The sequence below is a fragment of the Narcine bancroftii genome, chromosome 1 (genome assembly GCF_036971445.1).
Source record: "Narcine bancroftii isolate sNarBan1 chromosome 1, sNarBan1.hap1, whole genome shotgun sequence".
Lineage (NCBI taxonomy): Eukaryota > Metazoa > Chordata > Chondrichthyes > Torpediniformes > Narcinidae > Narcine > Narcine bancroftii.
Genome location: NC_091469.1, coordinates 299,669,919 through 299,683,627, shown reverse-complemented (window position 1 = coordinate 299,683,627; position 13,709 = coordinate 299,669,919). Strand labels below are relative to the sequence as shown.

At 39.0% G+C, this 13,709-nt stretch overlaps 1 protein-coding gene across 6 annotated transcripts in view; it reads right to left on the bottom strand.

Annotated features, from left to right (window-relative positions):
- The window catches only part of ext2 (exostosin glycosyltransferase 2), a 154,612-nt gene that overhangs the window by 53,071 nt on the left and 87,832 nt on the right, over positions 1–13,709 (bottom strand). For all 6 annotated transcript variants that reach the window (XM_069905395.1, XM_069905385.1, XM_069905361.1 and 3 more), the window contains one exon: positions 2,430–2,619. In XM_069905395.1, the coding sequence (XP_069761496.1) occupies positions 2,430–2,619 (190 nt within the window). The remainder of the gene's footprint in view (positions 1–2,429; positions 2,620–13,709) is intronic.

Sequence of the window (13,709 nt, the reverse complement as noted above, 5' to 3'; positions counted from 1 at the left end):
TGTGCATGAATTGCAAAAGCTGGGTTTGTTGGTGCCACAGGTAATCAAGAAGGCAAATGGAACATTGGCCCTCATTTCTAGAAGAATTGAATTTAAGAGCAGAGGTGCTGTTGCAACTGTAGAGTGTACCAGAGAACTGTGTGTAGTTCTTGCCTCCTTGTAATAGTTTTGGAAGTGGTGCACAGAACTTTCACAGGTTTATTCCAGAGATGAGAGGGTTAACCTCTGAGCAGAGCTCGAGTCCTCTGGGACAAGATCTGTTGAAATTCATAATAATGAGTGGGATCTCATGGAAACAGGTACAACCATGAAAAGGATAGATGTGATAAAGGCAAGAAAGCTGTTTCCATTAGTCAGTGACATGAGAACTAGGGGGCATAGTCTCAAGATTCGGGTGAGTAGATTTAGGACGGACATGAGGAAGAAATGCTTTTCCCAGAGAGTCGTGAATCAGTGGATTTCTCTGCCCAAGGAAGCAGTAGATGCTCCGAACAGTAAAATCCCTATTATTCAGAATTCAAGCAACTGGCAAAAAAATAAATGGGTAAAAAAATATGCTTATTTAAAATTGGCGTGCCTCACTGTTGGTTCTCCCTTCACGTAATACGCAGTCTCAAACAACCAGGAAATTTACTTATCTAGCATCTACCAATCCCCGTAGGTGCTGGATACCAGGGATTTTACTGTAGTTACATATATTTAAATCAGAGTTAGATTTCTGCACATTGGGGAAATTGAGGATTATGGGGAAAAGGCCAAATCCTACTAATTTTTGCTCGGATGCAAGCTTATAACCTAGCACATTTCACAAAGCTGCAGTTTCCTTCTTAAAAAAAAGAACAGAAGCACTTTTAATATGGAAGGCAATTATACAAAACTATGCTCCTTATCAGCTAGAACACCACAAATTATCGGGATATGTATACTTCAGTAGGTTTTATGGCTAAACCTTCAATAAATTCTGGAGCTAAATTGGCCATAAATTACAAATCCTTACCAAAAAGTGTGATTACCAGCAGTAATTGAGGTTTAAAATGAAACAAAAAAAAATTCAGTGAAGCTAACTGCAGATATTACAACCAGGTGGAACTCATTTTCTTATCTTCACAACCTCCAGCTCACAAACATGCCTCTTCATGAAAGATATCAGTATCTGAGAAGGCCTTGACTGCATTTTATGTTGTATTCGGGTTACAACAGCTGAAAAATTATTCTCGAGAAGCAATCACTTTCCATTAAATTTGTTATGGAAGCAAAAAACAAAAAACTTTACATTCAGGAAACTTCAGCAAACAGAAGAGAGCAGACATTTTTGTAGGGATCAACTGTGCTGAGGAGTATCTAGGGGAGAGCTTCAAGTTCTTCGGAGTAAATATCACCAACAATCTATCCTGGTCCAACCATGGCGATGTTACAACTAAGCATACAGATTTTACTCTCTTAGAAGCATGAGGAAATTTGGCAATTCTCTGAGGTCTCCTACCAACCTTTATAGAGGCAGCACAGAAAGAATCCTGACGCATCACAGGTTGGAACGAGAACTGCTCTACTAAAGGCTGCAAGAAACTGCCTAGAGTTATAAACACCACTCAGGCCATCTCACTGATGTGCCCTGCATCGACTCTGTCTGCATCTCCCACTGCCTCTGGAAAGCTGTGAACATCCATCCCACCTCAGTCACACTTTCTACTACCTTTCATCAGGCAGAAGACAGATGTGCTTGAAAACTTCCAGATTCAAGAAAAGTTTCTTTCCTGCTGTTACTGGATTCTTAAAACAGATCTCTCACTGGTAAAAAAAAATGCCTTTGCCCTTTTTTCAACTGTACTTTTCTCTGTACCCTGCTCCATATGACATACTACTTCCTACACTGTTGTTTATTTATTTCTGCTGTAATAGTTGACTTGGCAGCATTTTTCACGATAAATTGGTACACGTGAATATAAGCAATTCAATCCCATCAATTGCATTCTTCTACTCCTTTCTTCTGGCCATGCAAATATTTTCCCACTTTCCTATCCAATCCCCTAAATGATTCTGTTTCGACTGACTTTACAGGCAAAAAATTGCAAAGATAAATTGAAAAATTGTTCACAGTCTGTGAACAAACAAGTTCACAAGGTAAGAAGTTTATAGATTAAGACTTCAGTTTATTGTCAGAGTACATACATGAGATCACATACAACCCTGAGATTCTTTTCACTGTGGGCAAAGCAGAATTACCATTAATGGGTAGTGTAAAAAAAAATGTACACTATGCACACATGTAAACAAATTAAAATTAAATTGCTTGGATTAAAACAAAACAGCTACTTTATTTGTCTATCGATACAAATGAACTTCTCCCAATCTGTTTACATCATAAGACTCTATGGTTTTATCCCCTTCCATCAAATGTTTCATGTCCTGACGCCAGATTGACATCTTACCTTCAGGGGGACTCTTATTCTGATTGTTCCATACAACCAGCAACTTGGACAGGCTAGGCACTTTGGAAATCTCTGTGATCACTCTAAATAAACTCTCGACACGGTCAAAGGTAAGCACAACAGCAGTGAAGCCTTGTGATCGAGGTGGAATGAGTGGGAGGAAGAGAGGATTGTTCACACTCACCACTTTCTGAAATGAAAAACATACAAAGATACATGTCTCGGAAGTAACAGCATAGGTCAATAAAATTAGGAATTGATTACTATTACTGCAAATGGGGTTGTCCAAAGATACCTTCCAAAATCACACCTAAAATATGCTGTAACTCAGCAGATGCGACGCATATACACTCAGATTCTGAGTCAGCCAACTTCAGTTAACCAATTTTAGCTATTAACCTGATGATCTGGGATTCCCATTACATGTAAACAAACACATTTTCACTTTCCCATGCTCTTATTTGTAAGTCTCAATGAGATTACAATATTTTCTAAATATGCAAAATTAATTTAAACAAACCCACAGAAATCCCAACACTGAATTAACCTGCAACCAGTTGATCTTTGAATAACACAAATAACATTAAATCAATCAATAAATAAACACTGATTCATGGTTCCTCCATTTGTAAAATGCATCCCTTAAAATATGAATAAAATTAATCCTCAATTATCATAAAAATGTTTCTTGTAGACCTTGAAACCTTAAATTCAAATGAATGCCAGAATTTGAATCCAGCAGCATTGGTTCCAAATTCAACATATTTAGAAAACTACTCATGTGACATGAAGCCAGCAGGAGACCAGAAAACTGACTGCTGACATGGATTTTCACTTAAATATAAGAAAGAGCAAATTAAACATTACCATTTGTTTACATTTTAAAAAGAACAATTTTGCAATTGGATATTTGAACAAAAAAATACAGTGTATTTTGGCATACAAGTTGACCAGTAAACTCCATTCTTCCTTTTCCACCCATTGTCTATCCATAGTTTTACACCATTTTCATCCATCTATCCTTTTTCATGAAAATGTACAAAAATACCTGCAGGGTATTTTTCCACCTCATTTTAAGTGTTTTATGGTATATCCAGTGTACAAGTCAACCCCCATTTTCTGGCTGCCTGAGGTGCCCTGTGATGCCTGAGATGGGCTGTAAACAGGTGTATATGTCGACCCCTCATAGATCGTGTAGATTGATCTGCTGGGGATGATTGCTATCATGGAGTGTCCATGGACACAATGCCACATGCGATGAAAATGTGAAGCGAGCTTTACGTAGAAAGTGATAGAAATGGCCAAGAAAACCAACAACTGGGCTGCTGCAAGAAAATTTGATGTGAGAAGTTGGTAAGAGATTAGAGAAAGAAAGAAGAGACTAAGAAAAATACCAAAAAGGCAATGTTCATGGAGAAAAAGCATCACTTGTTGGCCAGAGTTGGAAAATCATGCTGCAGAATGGGTACATGAACAGAGGCAAAATTGCTACAGTCACCCAAAATAAAATGAGAACATGTGCACTGCAGTGGGCCAAGTCACACCCAGACCTCAGTGATGATTTTGAGGCTATAGTCAGCTGGTGCAATAATTTCATTGAACAGAAAAATTCTGGTATTACGGCAAAAAACAAAAAATTGCACAGAAACTACCAAAAGATCTTGATCATAAAGTTGTAAGCTGTCACTAGTTTATTACACGTACCCAGCAGAAGCATCAGTTTGGATTGGCAAATATCGGAAATGTGGACAAAACTCCCATGAATTTTGATAGACAACAGAACAGTGGAATGGAAAGGTGTTAAAACTGTACAAACTAGAAGTACAGGTATGGTGATGTTATCATGCACGACCAACGGGACCAAGTTAAGACCCATGGTAATTTTCAAATGCAAAATTAAACTGAAAATGAAATTTCCTGCAGGTATTTTTGTACATTTTCATGAAAAAGGATAGATGGATGAAAATGGTATAAAACTATGGATAGACAATGGGTGAAACAGGTGGCCAGGCGGTTTATGCAAAGAATGGAGTTTACTGGTCTGAGATATGTTTTGTAGCCACTTAACTGAGAACACTAAAAGTAGATTAGCACTACATAATACTTACTTGGAGGATATCCTGGGTGGTTTGACGTCTATATTGCAACCTCTTGACGTCTGCTTGAACAAGCCATTCAAAGACTATGTGCGCAAGGAATGGAATACATGGATGTCATGTGCAGAAAAGTCATTTACAAAAGGCGGGGCAATGCATGCTGCATCACTTGATATGTTGTGTAACTTTGTGCTCAAGACATGGGACAAAGTTAGAGACTGTGATAAGATCATTTAAAATGTGGAATATTTCTTGTGCAATTGATGGCACAGAAGATGATTTATTGTGGGACACTGACAATGAAGCTGAAACCACCTCATCAGATACAGACTGGGACCCATATGATGACTGTTTAAACAGTGAGAGTATGGATGTGCTTTCCGCTATCTTTGCTTCAGACGATGATAGAGAGAGTGATTTTGAAGGGTTGTAAATGTGTCATTGTTTTCAGACAATGATAGCAATTTTGAAGAGTACTAATTGTGTTGTTTTCAATGAATCTGTTGCAGTCATCTTTTTTTGTTTTTCAGGTCGACTTATACGCCGAATTGGTTTTTCAAGGGTCGACTTGTATGCTGGATCAGCACAGATTGGATTTTGAGCTGAATTTAAGATTTTTAAAGTATATCCGCCGTATAGGTCAACCCCCATTTTTTGTGTTTTTTTGGGTTTCACAACTGGTCTTATAATCTGAAATATACAGTACTTTAAAAAGTCGCTCAGAGCTGAAAACAAAAGATACATATTTATAGGATAACATTTGTTTGTCCCACTAAATCAGTGTACACCAGCTGTAAGTAATTGGATTCCAAACAAAAAACTCCAAGCCATTTCAAACAAGAATACTGAAAATAATTAAGCTAAATCAGCATTTTAAATGTTAAAGTTTAAAATTTGATTTATAACACGATAGAAGCAGAATCCAGCCATTGAAACCTGTGCTGGCCAATTACACCCAATTAACCTACAACCCCTTACGTTTTGGAGGGTGGGAGGAAACCGGAGCATTCAGGGAAAACCCAAGCATGTCATGGGAAGAATGTACAAGCTCCTTACAGACAGTGCTAAATTGGTGCTGTAATAACGTCGCGCTAACAGCTACGCTAACCGTTCATCTCAGTATATAGCAACATTTCTGTGGCACGTACTCTTTCGTCTGTAACTTTCAAATACAAATCTGAACTGCAGGCAAAAACTTTTGTGGTTGCTTAAGTGTACAGTGTACATTGGATTGCAGCCTAATTCTAAACCAACATAAAGATATCTAGAAGTGTAGTTTGTTTTGAGAAGTTAGCCTATTTTTTTCTTTAGTTTATTACTGATGAATTCACTACATTATGTCAGGTCTTTTTTCCCCCCCTGTATCTAGATCTCCTGCATTTGGAATTTTCATCTGCCCAAGATTGGTATTTTCCATCATTTTGTGCAATCATCTATTTGGTTCTTTCAGTCTGTTTCAGCTTCACAGAGCAGAAACATTGAGGCTGCTACGTGTTTCATGCTAAACCTCCAAAACATTTGAACTCTCCACATCTTTTGCTCCTTAGTCATGTTCATTTTCAATTGAATTTCCTTGAGTATGCTATGCTCCAACAGACATTTGTTTATCACAGTAGGAAGTGATCTTGTATTTCTACACTAGTGCTTTGAGACTGGAACTGTTTCCTAAAGAGTCATCTGGGAGAGATCATACTTTACCATAGTTTGTGCCTCAACCTGCCAAGCATTCCATTAAAAAAAAGTAAGAAATAGGAACAGCACCAGGCCATCCAGGCCTTCAATTCTGCCTCACCACTCATGACTGATCCTCCACCTCAGTCCTATCCCCATTTCTCTTGATTCCTTTAATACCCAGAATTTATGAACCTAGTTGAATGAATTGCAAGTTGTTGTCAATCCTGGACTAAAACAAATCATGACATGATAAAGTCATGGGTAATTATAGTGAAACTGAATATTTTAACCATTAAATAGATGCAAGTCACCACAACCTAATGATTTAACAGTTTTGGAAACATTATAAAATTGAAATCTGCTTGATAACTCTTCATTATTCAACGTAGTTTATAAAATACTCTAATGAAATAAACATTAAAGAAGAAACATTCTTGTGAAGGCAACTACACTGCTGCAAGGTTGTGTATTTTAGAGAAGAGAAACTCATGGGCATCTATAAACTCGTCAACCCTCTGAATTATGTCTGAACTCCAGCGGTTTCCACACAGAAATTAAACAGCTTCAATCAGATTACTGACAATTCCTTGCAACACTCTTCTCCAAATCTACAAGATATTGTCTTTCATCAGGCACACCTCTGCCATTGAGCTAATGACATATTTTTCTACTTTTCCTCATTTACCAGTCCAAGGCCAATTTTAATGGCTTTTATATCCTACATAAACTTCAACTTACTGCTGCCTGTATCTTAACGTTACCATCTGCCCATATTGAATAAGGATAGCAAAGAGGAAAAGGCTCCCATGCTCTTATCTTGCACCAACACTCATCCACATTCATCAAATCTTCTGTAATTGTCATCACCTTCAACACTTCACCATCAAATTACACATCAAAACCTCCCATTAGCCCAAAAGGGTCATTCCGTCTGCAAAACTTTTGTTCACTCTTCCATCACCACTTATACTCACTCCCCTACCCATTGCATTGTTACATGTAACTGTAGAAAATGTAATACTTGCTCTTTTACCTCTTCTCATCATGCTTGAATCCAGATACTTCAACAGAACTGTCAAGTCACCAGCATCTTCTCTGGTCTATGTTTTACAGTTCCAGTATTTATTTTCTCTCTCCTCAATTTCATTAGTCACTTCTATTACATACTGTAGCTTCATTAAAAAAATCCACTTGTGACTATCTAGCCTTCACCAGCTTCCTCCAGCTGCCACACCATTTAATCTCTATGATCTTTGTTTTCCTGCACCCTTTACCCTTTCTCACCACTTAAAACACATTTGATTTCCAAGTAATTTAAGGTCATTAATCCGAAATATTGACTCAGTTTCTCTCTCCCCAGATGTTGCCTAAACTGCAGAGTATTTCCAGCATTGTTTTAATTTTGGATTTCCAGTTAATATGCCCACATTTGATTACAAATCACTTTCGACTTGATCAAGGAAATTCCCACTTTTAAAATTTATACCCCCATAGCCTATCACTATCTCCAGTGTTACATCTCAAACCACCAACAACAGAAGACCCAATTTAAAGGGTTAAATTTTAACTCTATATTTATTAATGACTATTAACAATATATTGTCTTAATTCAATTTAACCCCATTGTGAGTATCTATAGCAAATATACAGATATCATATATTTATAAACTGTGTGTATGTGGAAAAATCCACAGTCTGTGCCCAATATTCAAAAAGGAAAAATCCTCCAAAACCAGTCAGTCAAGTCAGTCCAAAAAAGTCCACAGAATTCGAAATTCAATGTCTAAGTTCAGTTCTTTAACTGATAACAAAGGATGTCGTATTGAACATTGAGAGAGAAATGACTGATGTTGCATTGCAGTAAACTTACAAATCCTCACCTATGAGGCATGTGCATTTCACACAGCTCTCCAGCTGCCCTCTGCTGCTCCAACTGCCGCTCTCTGCTTTACACCTGGATTCCTCCTTTACTCTCCAAAGTTCAACCAATTGGCGAGTCAGAACTCAGCTGGACCACAGATTTCTTAGCAGAAATCCATCCTTTATAATCATAGGCCACTGTCCATGGTCCATGACACCTCTTTGGCTTGGCTTCGCGGACGAAGATTTACGGAGGGGGTAAAAGTCCACGTCATGACACCTAATCGTCTGATTTCTACACATTCTTCCAATTTTCACTTCTTACACATCATTGACCTTAATTTTAGCCACTTAAGTATGAATTATTAGTATCCTTCATTAAAACCAGTTAAAGAAGAAGTCAGTCAATGCTGTGATTGTAGTTTAATACACAAAATTGCTGGGGAAACTCAGCAGGCCAGGCAGCATCCATAGGAAACAAAAGGCCTTTTCACATTGGCAACTTGCTGAATTGGCACGTGAACGACCTTTTTTGAAATACCAGTAGGGCTATTCATACTGGGCCAAGAAAACCCAGTTCTGTGTGTTCTTTCATTTTCCCAACCCAGTATCATAGAGGCAAGGGGAACCCAAATTCCAGCAGTGACCTCCTGAGTGACTTATTACATACTCACAGGCAAGGAGTGCTTTGTTCCGGGTGGGGGTGCGAGGGTGTGTGTGTGGGTGTTATGAGTGAGAAAACCAATGAATGCAGTTTTGTCGTAAATGATTTTATTGACAAAAGACAGGCATGGGAAAATGGTAACGAGGATAACACGCGTGCGCAGTTTATAGTAAGCGTAGGAAAGTGGTAGTGGCAATAAAATGCATGCGAGTGTGGGAAAGTCTAACCCTAATACTAACCCTTAACTTAACTTTGGCTTGGCTTCGCGGACGAAGATTTATGGAGGGGGTAAAAAGTCCACGTCAGCTGCAGGCTCGTTTGTGGCTGACCAGTCCGATGCGGGACAGGCAGACACGATTGCAGCGGTTGCAAGGGAAAATTGGTTGGTTGGGGTTGGGTGTTGGGTTTTTCCTCCTTTGCCTTTTGTCAGTGAGGTGGGCTCTGCGGTCTTCTTCAAAGGAGGCTGCTGCCCGCCAAACTGTGAGGCGCCAAGATGCACGGTTTGAAGCGTTATCAGCCCACTGGCGGTGGTCAATGTGGCAGGCACCAAGAGCTTTCTTTAGGCAGTCCTTGTACCTCTTCTTTGGTGCACCTCTGTCACGGTGGCCAGTGGAGAGCTCGCCATATAATACGATCTTGGGAAGGCGATGGTCCTCCATTCTGGAGACGTGACCCATCCAGCGCAGCTGGATCTTCAGCAGCGTGGACTCGATGCTGTCGACCTCTGCCATCTCGAGTACCTCAACGTTAGGGGTGTGAGCGCTCCAATGGATGTTGAGGATGGAGCGGAGACAACGCTGGTGGAAGCGTTCTAGGAGCCGTAGGTGGTGCCGGTAGAGGACCCATGATTCGGAGCCGAACAGGAGTGTGGGTATGACAACGGCTCTGTATACGCTTATCTTTGTGAGGTTTTTCAGTTGGTTGTTTTTCCAGACTCTTTTGTGTAGTCTTCCAAAGGCGCTATTTGCCTTGGCGAGTCTGTTGTCTATCTCATTGTCGATCCTTGCATCTGATGAAATGGTGCAGCCGAGATAGGTAAACTGGTTGACCGTTTTGAGTTTTGTGTGCCCGATGGAGATGTGGGGGGGCTGGTAGTCATGGTGGGGAGCTGGCTGATGGAGGACCTCAGTTTTCTTCAGGCTGACTTCCAGGCCAAACATTTTGGCAGTTTCCGCAAAGCAGGACGTCAAGCGCTGAAGAGCTGGCTCTGAATGGGCAACTAAAGCGGCATCATCTCTTACCATAACACTAACCTGAACCCAAACCCTAACCCTAGATTTGACACTAGGTCTGCCAGATTGTGAGGGCAATCACAAAGCACAAAGATTTGAGACAAGGTCTACCAGATTGCGAGCTGATCTTTGGATGTGTCCTCATTTTGAACAGTTTTAAGCTCACTACGCCACTCCCCCACTGACAGCCAACCTCCAGCCCCCAACGATAGGTAGCGGTGATTAATAAGGGATTACTTAAGATGGTATGTGAGGGGAAATAAAAATTTTGAAATCCACTTCTATAGATCAATACTTGCAGTAGAATTTCCCACTCTCTAATGCATTGTGTACAGATGTCTTATTAAATTGTGGATTTATTTTCCCATGCTCTTTTATACATTGTGCATGTATTTTATTCTCGCTATGATTTTCTCACCTCTTCTATTAATCTGTTGTGTGTAAATAAGAGTTACATTTGATAGCAAACTCTTGTGTCCAGACTCGTCTTTCACGGACCTGACACTTTCTCAACACTACAATGACCAGTGTGGGAACCAACAGTTTTACTGTTGGCATTACTCACCATTATCACCTTGATTTCAACCTGGCATACAAGACTGGGGCATATTTTTAAGCCATTTTTTGGGAAAATCTAGTGGGTCTAACATGCCATCAAATACAGCTTGCTGTGTAAAAAGACACACTGACCCAGAAAAATGTCGGCTTTTTTCGTTTCAAAGCAAACGACCAATGGCAACATATTGGAGGCTCTTCATAACATGAAGATCACGTGAATGCTGTGCAAGAAACATATTTTTTGCTCTTTCCATTTCCTGCCTCTTTAAGAACCTGCATGAACATCATCAGCGTGTCACTAATGGGACATGGCATATCAGGTCACCCGTTCACGTTGGGTGACCCAGTATGCCGATTCGAAAAGAATAGGCTTTGATACTACTTCCCTAGGCGGTTAATCCCCGGGTCGATTTGGACCCCTCCTACCGGTTTGGGAGCATTCACACTGATAGGTGACATGTTAATTTCCACTTTCAAGTGCCAGTGTGAAAGGAGCTAAAGATATAAACCAATTTCAGACATCAAAAAACCCAACCTTTTCAGCAAAGTTTATGGTCATCTTACCTGATATATAGGTAAAACACAGGATTCTGTTGACATCATGGTTAAGTAAAGAAACACACAAATGCTGGAGAAACACTGCAGGTCAAACAGTGCCTTTATGTAGCAAAGGTAAAGATACATCACCAATGTTTCAGGCTTGAGTCCTTCATCAAGGAGTATATATGTGAATATGTTTTATTGAACATAGTTGAAAAGTTATTTGGCACATCTTACATCAAAGACAGTATGTATGAAACATTTTTTTTGTTTACTGTAAGAAAAAAGTGGCACTAATCAAAAGTCTTAAAAAGTAGTGCAATATTACCATTAGCTTAAATTACAGCCTGCTCCAATCTCTAAGCATTTATTCATCCTTTTTAACATTTTCATTAGCTACTGATCACTTCAAATCTTAGAAATCATGGCTTCGAAAGATGAACATCTCGTAAGGCTATTTTGTACCTATAGCTCCCCAAGTTCTCCCCGCTCATTTGGTAAAAAGCACAGCTTGAAATCCTAAACCATCATTCATTACTCGTCTTCCACAGCATGCACGGCTGCTGTCCGATAACTAAATTAGCTTTCACTCTGATGTTTACTTTAAGACTGCTTTTCACGGTGTCCATAAAGCAGCAACGTGTGGAGAAAAGAGATTTTATTTTCCCACCAAAAAAAAGGAGTGATCAATTTTAGCGACTGTAAGAACAGTTCTGTGCACTTTTTTGAAATAAAAAAAGATTGTGCTATTAAAAATCAAAATAATTTCTGTTGACCACTTAAATGAACACTAGAAACTTGAACCTTGAAAAGTCTTTTATGGGCTGTCATTCTAAATTCCCTCTGATGTTGGACAGAGCATAAAGCCCAATGGTAACCTCCTATCCTGCTCCGGGAGAGAAATCTGGCTCAGATTCAGTGACTCCATTCAGTTCAATGGAGAGGAAAGGCTCCAAGAAGATGTAGAATTTTAAAATAATTTATTTTTAAAAATTTTTTTATTTAAATTTAATTGTTAACTTAAAATGTATTTGCATATAATTGCTTAAATATTTGTGTTTGTTTTGCTTTTAAGTACAACTTTAATTATGATGAACTAACAAAATCTTGAATATTTTTTGAAGTTTGTGGATGCCAGAGACATTCTCAGACAAACCACATGTTGTGGGTAGTGAATATGGATTACTTGTTGCCCACTGGGGTGGGTTGGATGGAAACATCCTTGGGGCTGGATTTTGCCCACTTGATGTGCAATATGTGCAAGAGAGAAAATAGCTAAGCCTGTCCTCAAAAAGTTAGACTGCTGGTTCTGCCTACCATCATTCCAAATTCCAATCAATGGGTAATTCCAGAAGCTGACACCTTGCCGACTTACCCTCTGTTGTGTGCATCTAAGTAACTTAAACTTTCAAGGTATTGCCGAATGTTAGGAAGCAAGCCTACTTTGAATACTGAACTCATTTCTCGATTCAGTTACCATCCAAAATGTTTTTTTTTTCTCTTGATATCTTATTTCATTAAAAGGTGACATGTTAATGAAGGTGAGATGTTTAGAGGGAACGATAGGAGAGTGGTGGACATGTGGAACGAGATGCCAGATGAAGTGGTGAATGCGGGCTCCATTTTGACATTTGAGAAAAATCTAGATAGGTACATCATAGGAGGGATATGGAGGGCTATGGTCTGGGTGCAGGTCAGTGAGACTGGGGAGAAAAGTGGTTCAGCATGGCCAAAACAGGCCGAAGGATCTCTTTGTATGCTAAGACATTTTATGGTTCTAATTTATCCTTTTGTACCTTAGCATGAAATGCATTTACAAATCAAGCTATCCCCAGGGAGCTCTCAATCATACTTATGGAAATTCAATGTTTTTATAAAAGTTAGCAATTTAACAAAAATAAATTGACTTTTAATACAATATAAGTTAATTCTTCATGTGAATCTATCATTCAATCATGAGAGAATTCTGATTTATCACTGGTCTGGTCCAGGCTAGCAATACAAAACCTGTCAGAACTCCTTTAACTGGTATTACATTTGAAAGTACTGTAGCTTTAAAGCCTGTAATTTTCAAATGAGTATCTCAATAATATGCACATTATTCAGTGTTCATGGCATGCTTACTTTTTGATAAATTTTGAGGGAAGCTGATTACTTCAAAATTACAATATTAAGACATCGCAAAATGTAGGAAAGAAGTAACAGAGGAAACAAGTGCAAGTCAGGTGGAAACCTTGACTTGTTCCTGATGAACAAATTAAGATTTTTTTTTCCTCAAGGCATTATTTCAAACATGTTTTAGACAAGCCATTCTCAACCTTTTTATTTTGACTATGGCCCCCTTGGGTCTCTGCTCAAAGTTTATGGGCCCCCTTTTCTGTGAAGCAGTCAATTTTTAGTTTTTTTCTGTACTTCTCTCCTACCGATTACATTAAAAAAATATAAACAATATTTATGGTACATGAAGTGAAAAGAAAACAAGGCTTCTACTTAAATGTGTTGTGGCCCCCAGGGGGCCGTAAGGCCCCTGTTGAGAATGGCTGTTTTATACAACCTCTGGGTCATTACTTCAAATTTCAGAAACAAAATTACTAAACAGAATGTGTATGGTTTTCATACAAGGGCAGTAATGTCAAAAATTGGATGCAGTCAATCC